Genomic DNA, 8,504 nt, shown 5'->3' with positions numbered 1-8,504 from the left:
GGCAGACTCCAGTATTGAGATCCACAGTTTCTCTGGCCTGCTGTCCTTCTTAAAAATTAAAACCCATTTCTCTTCAAGCCCTACCATCATTAGGTATTGAAAACAGCAAAATATAAAATCACTGAATCACTCATTAAAACTTCTCTTAGACAGTTTCGTGTATTCATTGATCAAATGGTTTTTGAACACCTTCTATGTGCTGGAGACACAGCGTGAACACAACAAAAAATGGGCAAAACTAGATCATAGAGCTCACACTTTAGTGTGGAGAGATGGTAAGAAAATCAAAATATAGAATATGTTATATTAGTTGGTGATAGGTTCTACAGGGGGAAAGGTAGCAGAGAAAAGGAGGTGTTTTATTTTGGGGGGTGGGGTGATGTACTTAGAGTGATCCAGGAAGGCATCACTGAGCCGGTGATACTGGAGGAAACACCTGACGGAGGTGGGAGGGGGAGGCATGCGGCTATCTGGGAGAAAACAACCAGGCAGAGGGCACGGCAAGGGGAAGGCAAGGGTGTGCTTGGCGTTTGGTTCAGCGGAAGGGGGCCAGCAAGGCTGGGCAGAGGGATGGAGCTGGAGAATGGCAGGAGACAGGGCAGTGGGGGGCTGAATCACATGGGGCCTTAGCGGCCATTGTAAGGACTTTGGCTTTTATTCTCTGCCTAGAGGCCTGTTGTATGAAGATTCGTGCAATAGGCCTTCCTTCCCCTGGCTGCCGGCACTGATTTTCCTCCGGCACCCGGGACCCAGGCCTATGGTCCGGCCGCAGCAGCAAGGCTTGGCTTCTCTGCTCCAGCTGCAGCAGCAAGGTTTGGCTTCTCTGCTCCGGCCACAGCGAGGCTTGGCTTCTCCACTCCAGCTGCAGCAGAGAAGCCAAGCCTCTTCAGTCTTCAGTCCTTGCTCTGTGCCCACATTTGCAAATTAACCACCATCTTTGTTGGGTTAATTTGCATACTCATCCTGATTGGCTGGTGGGCATAGCGGAGTGACACCAATTTGCATGTTTCTCTTTTATTAGTGTAGATTGGAAGCCATTGGAGTATCTTAGGTTGTGAAGTGACACGATTTAACTTTAGTTTTTGACAAGATCCCTCTGGCTGCTGTTTTGAGAATAGCCTGAAGGGGAAGCGTGAACCAAGTGGGCAAACCAGCGAGGAGACTGCTACAGTAATGCAAGATGGTGGTTGGTGATGTGGACCAGATTGTCAGCAGTGGAGGTGCGGGGTGGTGAGGAATGGTGCCAGTGGGTAACAGGGACTAAGACTGCGCTGTCTTGCTCTTCAAGCTCATCGAATGACCAGTCCGTTCAAGCTCTTGTCTTCTGTTCATTTCAGGGGAGTTCAACCAGGCTGTCTTTGTACTCTCCACACCTCTCATGAGTGGTCAGGGCCCATGTGGGGAGATCCTGGGTGACAACCTTGAATCCCTTCCTCAAGGCTGAGGTCCCATCCAAGAGGACGCTACTGATCATGGCGAATAACAAATACCCAACTCCCCTTTGGGAGGCTGGGAAGGGGTAATACCCCAGGATAGAGTGAGGGGCTAGAGCTTCAGCATGCAGACAGAGGTCAGCAGTTTTGGATGAGGTATCTGAACTGAAAGCCTGGGGCTATAGAAACTGTCTTTTACAAGACAAAACTTAACAGGGACAATTTGAGATTCCTACTTATAGGTCTTCAAATTTCCAACTGTATACTAGTGAGTCTAGCAAGGAAAAGACACAGTGTCATAGTAGATAGTAACAATAACATAATCATCAATAAGAACAATGATTTCCCAGGTATTAGAACAAGGGGAAAATGTGGAGTTGCTGTTCGACGGTATAAAGTTTCGGCTATTCAAGATGAATAAGATCTACATAAGATCTGTTCAACGTTGAGCATATAGTTAACAATACTGTTTTTTGCACTTGAAAATTTGTTAAGAGAGTAGATCTCATGTTTTTGCCACTGTAAAAAGCCATTCTTGAAAAATTGGGGGAGATTGAATATATGCATTAGATGACATTAAGAAACTACTATAGTTTTAAGGGCCCTGTGGAAAACAGACGTTATTTGTTACAGATAAAAATAGATTAAGAAAATGTGATTAAAAGTTAATAATTGTGCCGAAACTGGTTTGGCTCAGTGGATAGAGCGTCGGCCTGCGGACTGGGAGGTCCCGGGTTCAATTCCGGTCAAGGGCGTGTACCTTGGTTGTGGGCACATCCCCAGTGGGGAGTGTGCAGGAGGCAGCTGGTCGATGTTTCTCTCTCGTCGATGTTTCTAACTCTATATCTCTCTCCTTTCCTCTCTGTAAAAACTCAATAAAATATATTAAAAAAAAAGTTAATAATTGTTAAATCCCGGTGATGGGTATATGGAAGTTCAATATACTGTGCTCTCCAATTTTCTGTATGTTTTATTTTTAAATTAAATATTTATTTGTTGTTATTTTATTTCATTTTTTTTCCATCACCATTTACCCCCTCTATTTCTGTATGTTTTAGATTTGCCTTAATAAAAATCTAAAAATTTAAAAAAATATAATGATTTATTTTTATTGAGCATCTGTCATGAACTAGGTGCTTTAATGACATTATCTTTTTTGTTTGCTTTCTTTTTGTAATGATTTTGAAAACCTTTTTATTTTGAAATAGTTATAGGTTTACAGGAAGTTGCATAAATAGTACCCTTGTGTACTCTTCACCTAGCTTCCACTAAAGTTAAATCTTGCATAACTATATGCAATATCAAAGCCAGGAAACTGACATTGGCACAATGGTGTGCATAGTTCTACGACACCCTACCATATCTGTAGATTTGTATAACCACCTCCACAAATGGGACACAGAACCTGTCCATCACCACAAAGATCCCCTTTGTCCTTTATAGGCACACCTCCCGCCACCCCCTCTCTCCCCCGCAACGCTAACCCCGGGCAACCATCAATCTCTTCTCCATTTCTATAATTTTGTTGTTTTGAGAATGCTATTTAAAGGGAATCATACAGCCCGGCTGGCGTGCTCAGTGGTTGACCTATGAACCAGGACATCACTGGTTCAATTCCAAGTTGCAAGCTCAATCCCCAGTGTGGGGTATGAGGAGGCAGCCAATCAATGATTCTCTCTCATCACTGATGTCTGTCTGTCTGTCTGTCTCTCTCTCTCTTCCTTCCTCTCCTTCTCTCTTCCTCTCTGAAATTAATAAAAATATATTACAAAAATAAAGGGAATCATACAGTATTTAACCTTTCATTCCCTAATAAAAACCCCATCTAAAAAATAGATTTCTCTTATAAAAACCCATCTCCTTTTCTCATACAATTTCTTAATATTCCATAATATGTTGACTATATTTCAAAAAGCAAAAACTAGGGCAACATATGTCTACTAAAGCATATGGACAATAATATTCATGGCGGCATTAGTCATAATAGCCCCAAACTGGAAACCACCTCAAAGTCCATCAATGAATGGATGAATAAATGAATTGTGGCTTATTCATACAATCAAATGCTAGATAGTAATAAAAAGAATGAATGACATACACACAACAATATGGATGTAATCTTATAGACACTACATTGAGCTAAAAACAGAAATAATGCATAATTCCATTTACATTTAGTTCAATAATAGGCAAAACTGCTAGTGATAGAAATCAGAATAGTGATTAACTGCAGGAGAGGAGGTATTGACTGGGAAGGAACCTGAGATAATTTTTTAGGTTGCTGGAAATATTATGTATCTTGATCTGAGTGGTAGTTATAGGAGAATGTATATTTTAAAATTAAGCTTAAGATTTGTGTATTTGCCGAAACCGGTTTGGCTCAGTGGATAGAGCGTTGGCCTGTGGACTGGAAGGTCCCAGGTTCGATTCCGGTCAAGGGCATGTGCCTGGGTTGTGGGCGCATCTCCAGTAGGGAGTGTGCAGGTGGCAGCTGATCGGTGTTTCTCTCTCATCGATGTTTCTAACTCTCTATCCCTCTCCCTTCCCCTCTGTAAAAAATCAATAAAATATATTAAAAAAAAGATTCGTGTATTTTACACACTTTACTGTACCAATGTTACACCTCAACTTTAAAACATCAGAGCACCCTAGCTGGTTTTGCTCAGTGGATAGAGCATCGGCCTGCGGACTGAAGGGTCCCAGGTTCAATTCAAGTCAAGGGCACATGCCAGGAGTTGCATGCTTGATCCCCAGTAGGGGGCGTGCAAGAGGCAGGCCATCCATGATTCTTTCTCATCATTGATGTTTCTCTCTCTCCCTCTCACTTCCTCTCTGAAATCAATAAAAATGTATTTTAAAATGTCAGGGCACAGGGTTTGATAAAGATGTGTCCTTAGAGCAGTAGTAAGGCATAGTGTTGAAAATCTGGGCTTTCTTGGACAATTAAGCATTTCGTGACCAACCATACAAAATGTTCAGCCCCCCGTCTCCAATGGGAAGTGTACCCTTGCATTATTAACTCGTATCTCCTAAATTTCATTTACTGGTAAATCCCTTGAAAAATCAAGGAATTGAGGTGTTTGGGGTTTTGTTGTTGTTGTTAGGGGTGGGGTGAGCAAACAATTAAGTCTTGAAAGATAGAGTTCACTCTCCTTCTCCCACTACTAAACACACTAGGTTAACTCTAGTGGCAGTCAAAATAGCTCCTATTCACCTCTTTATTGCCCAGTGAGTCTAACAGAAGTTGAATAAAACAGAAGTATACTAGTATATGTCTTGTCTTTCTGCAAGCAGGAACTATGTCTCCCTTATCTTTGTAATCCCAGAGAAAGGTTAGTGACCTGTAGCCACGCAGCTGTATTCACACAAAGTTTCTTGAAGCACCCGTTCCCAAGTATCCACTGAGCCAAACCGGTCAGGGCCACACAAAGTTTCTTGAAGCACCCGTTCCCAAACTTGGTTGCACAAAGGAATTAATGTACAATTTATGAAACTTCCTGCAAATCCATAATCATTTCAAAGTCAACTTTAAAAAAAATCATTACAAAAAGAAAAATAAACAAAATAATGTAATTAAAGCACCTAGTCCATGGCAGATGCTCATAAAAAAAAACACATTGGTGTATTTTTGTTTTTTAAGTTTTAGACTTTATTATGGCCAATTTAAAACATACAGGAAAGTGGAGAGCACGGTATATTGAACTTGCAAATACCTATCACCTGGATTTAACAATTATTCACGTCAAGCCATACTTTCCTCATCGACTTTTATCAATGTCTTTTTTTCTACAATGCCATTTTACGTCCTCAAAATGATAGCAATTTCTTCTCGTCATCTAATGCACATTAATGCACATCTAACTCACCTGGGAATTTAAAAGTTTACTGATAGCATCTGGGCTCTACTCCCAGGGTCTCTGCTATAATTGGTATGAGAGGCGCCTTGGGCATCAGGATTTTTTAAAGCGTCCCAGGTGACCTTAACGTGCAGCACCAACTGAGAGCCGTTGTTCGGGGCGTCCTTCCCCCCGACGCGCCTGATTTGTGCTCGGGTGTAGGCTCTCGGAGGACCGGAGACGAAGTTCCCTGAGCGCCGTAGTCCCGCCCCTTCCTAGAGAACCAATAAACCTAAGCCTCTTCCTGACAACGCCAGGGACTTGACCTCCGGGCTGCCGGCGCTCTGCACTCCGCCCAAGCCTCTATGGTATTTGGGTGTCCTCTCTAGCACTTGCAAGCCGCCTTCGCCTTCAGCCGGAGCCGGTTTCCTAGCGCCGCCTCGTTGGTACTTAATTCCAAGAGCAAGTCCGGATCTGAAAGGGGGCGGGACTTCCTCCCGGAAGTGGCCCACGTGTTTCCACCTTTGCCCACCTGGGTTCTTGGTAAGTTTCTAGTGTTTGCCCGAAGTTGGGGACACCGGAGGCTTTGTGACCGGCTCCAGGCTGTTGTGAGTGACGTCTGACCTAAGGGTGACACTGGTGGTGTCGCCGCCACTTCAGAGGTGCAGCCCCTGCGCCGGAGCCGGGCCCGTGCACGTTGTTCCGCCGGGCACGTAGGATCCAATTCCTAGGGCCGCAGAATGTCAGGCCTGCGGTTTAGAGAGTTCCCTCCCGGTCTCTCGGTCTCCTGGGGAGAGGTGACTTAGAAACCCTGAGCGTCAGACCCGGGGACTCGATGTCCAGCACCGCTAGTGACGTGCTGTGTGACCTTGGGCTAGGCAGTGTTCCCCTCCCGGGCCTCAGTTTCCACATCTGTGAAATGGGATGGTTGAACTCAGGTCAGTGGCCCCTGCCGGTCTGATGCCCTATGATGACTCTGCACCTTTAACTCCTGGGATGGGAAAGTGAACGGGAGGTGGGTGCTGACGGTGATGTCTTTTCCCAGGACTAGGAGGTAGGAAGGAGATCACCGTGCAGGGCTGAGATGGATCCGCTCAGGGCCCAGCAGCTGGCGGCGGAGCTGGAGGTAGAAATGATGGCTGATATGTACAACAGGTAAGAGCCGACTCTGTCTTAGGGAAGGATCCTAGGTTGCTCTTGCTGAGTGTAGAGGTGGATGACTTATGAAAAATGCTTTGCTCAATTTAGGGGGGCACCCACCTGCACCGACTCTGCCCCACTCCCACCCCCCATGGTTAAAGGCCAATGCAGACTCAGCATAGGGTCACTAGAAGGAGTTGGGCATTTAGACTGGGATGGATTGGCCATGGAGGAGCTAAGTAGGAGAGAAGGTCCAGTTCAGTCTCTGGTTAGGTTCCAAGAACAGTTGAAAGTATTTGCCTTTTGAAAAATAGAACATATCCCACTTACTTAACATTGCTTAAACTCTTACTCTACCTCAGGCAGTTGCTAAACATTTTACATGCATTATCTTTTTTAATCTTCAAAATAATCCACTGGGTGGCCCTGGCCAGGTAGCTCAGTTGGTTAAGTGGGCCGTCCTGATACTCGAAGGTTGCAGGTGAGTTTGATCCCTGGTCAGGGAACATGCAAGAATCAACCAATGAATGCATAAATAGGTGGAATAATAAATTGATGTTTCTCTATATGCATGTCTCCCTTCCTCTCTAAAATCAATAAATAAACAAAAAATAATCCACTGGGTTAATTTTACTGTGAGAACAGGGAAGCCACTAGAGTTTAAATAACTTTCTCAGGGTCCACAGCTGGACCTCAGTAGCAATGTGAGGTCCAGTACTTTTGCAAATTTGGGAACAATTCATAGCTCCATCAATTACCACTAGTGTGGGCTTGGACAAATTACTTGGACTATTTGACCAGTGGTTTCTCTGTCTATCAAATGGAGGCAATACTACTACCTACTTCATAGAGACATTATAAATATTAAATGTTTTCCTGGTTAGTGTGGCTCAGTTGCTTGGGCATCATCCCATGCACTGAAAAGTTGCCAGTTCGATTCCCGGTCAGGGTACGTGCCCAGCTTATGGGCTCCACCTGCAGTAGGGGACTTTTAGGAGTCAGGCAGTTGATTGATGTTTCGCTCTCCCTTGCCCTCCAAAAATTAATAAAAACAAATCTTTGAAAAATGTATTAAATGTTAAAATGTATGACAAGCTCTTAGCATCAAGCCAGTAGATAGTAAGCAGTCAACATATGTCTGCTATTTTTATTAGCTTGAGCTCTCTGGTATCCTCTGCTTATTGGTTGGTTTGTGTTGGAGGATATATGTTAGAACAATTTTTAAATGTAGGCTGTGAAGTTAGACTACCTGGGTTAATATCTCAGCTGTATGTGGTCCTGAGGCTCTCTGTACCTATTCATCTGTAAAATGGGGATATTTATCATGTGTAACTATAGGGTTACCATAAAAATCATGTCAAGCACTTAGCATGATGCCTGGAACATAGCCAGTACTCAACTAATGATTTCTATTTAATTAGTTATAAACATGGGCTCAGGTAAGGTTCCTATTCTCAAGGACCTTCCATAATAGTTGAGGTGTAAACTGAGGATTTATACTGCCTGCCTCAGAGGTGAATCAGGTAAGCACGTCAGGAATGGTTGAGAGCTCCTGGTATGCCACAAGGTGCTGCTGACCTGACCTTGCCCTCCCTTCCCCCCAGAATGACAAGTGCCTGCCACCGAAAGTGCGTGCCTCCCCACTACAAGGAAGCAGAACTGTCCAAGGGCGAGTCTGTATGCTTGGACCGGTGTGTCTCCAAGTACCTGGACATCCATGAGCGGATGGGCAAAAAGCTGACGGAGTTGTCTATGCAGGATGAAGAGCTGATGAAGAGGATGCAGCAGAGCTCTGGGCCTGCATGAGGCCCCACAGGATCCACCCCGAGGTGCACCCTGTCCCTTCCCACTTGTCTAATTAAAGTGCCCCTGTGGGGTTCATCTGTGAGGACTGTCAGGCCTAGGCTGTCTCTAGAGAGTCTCCGGGAGCCTGAAGCCTGGCTCTCCCCGAGGTGAAGAATGGGTATTTGTCACACTGGAGTGTGACTGTGCGGGTGTGTGTATGTGTGTGTGTATATTAAAAGATTTTGTTGACACCTACTGTGTGCAAATAAAAAATGCTCTTAGCATCAAGATGCCTGGCACATCAGAGTAA

At 44.4% G+C, this 8,504-nt stretch overlaps 1 protein-coding gene across 3 annotated transcripts; it reads left to right on the top strand.

Annotated features, from left to right (window-relative positions):
- The first annotated feature begins 5,705 nt into the window (after positions 1–5,705).
- Positions 5,706–8,482, top strand: TIMM10 (translocase of inner mitochondrial membrane 10 homolog (yeast)). Of its 3 annotated transcripts, none has more exons than XM_006772055.2 (3): positions 5,706–5,812; positions 6,315–6,424; positions 8,014–8,482. In XM_006772055.2, exons 2-3 carry the CDS (start codon positions 6,354–6,356, stop codon positions 8,213–8,215), a joined length of 273 nt encoding a protein of 90 aa, XP_006772118.1. In that variant the 5' UTR covers positions 5,706–5,812; positions 6,315–6,353; the 3' UTR covers positions 8,216–8,482. The 3 variants fall into 3 exon arrangements, with proteins under 3 accessions (XP_006772118.1, XP_006772119.1, XP_006772120.1); XM_006772056.2 differs by lacking the exon at positions 5,706–5,812 and adding an exon at positions 5,823–5,931; XM_006772057.2 differs by lacking the exon at positions 5,706–5,812 and adding an exon at positions 6,187–6,207.
- Positions 8,483–8,504: the final 22 nt, after the last annotated feature.

This window comes from Myotis davidii, unplaced genomic scaffold (genome assembly GCF_000327345.1).
Source record: "Myotis davidii unplaced genomic scaffold, ASM32734v1 scaffold1286, whole genome shotgun sequence".
In the NCBI taxonomy this organism is placed as follows: domain Eukaryota; kingdom Metazoa; phylum Chordata; class Mammalia; order Chiroptera; family Vespertilionidae; genus Myotis; species Myotis davidii.
Note: the sequence above shows the minus strand (reverse complement) of the source record. Positions and strands in the feature narration are given on the sequence as shown.

What these genes read in the sequence shown, in the direction of transcription:
- TIMM10 (XM_006772055.2), top strand. Translation starts at nt 6,354, where the DNA reads ATGGATCCGCTCAGGGCCCAGCAGCTGGCGGCGGAGCTGGAGGTAGAA. An exon ending in ATGGCTGATATGTACAACAG is followed by an intron (nt 6,425 to 8,013) that starts GTAAGAGCCGAC and finishes CCTTCCCCCCAG; the next exon opens with AATGACAAGTGCCTGCCACC.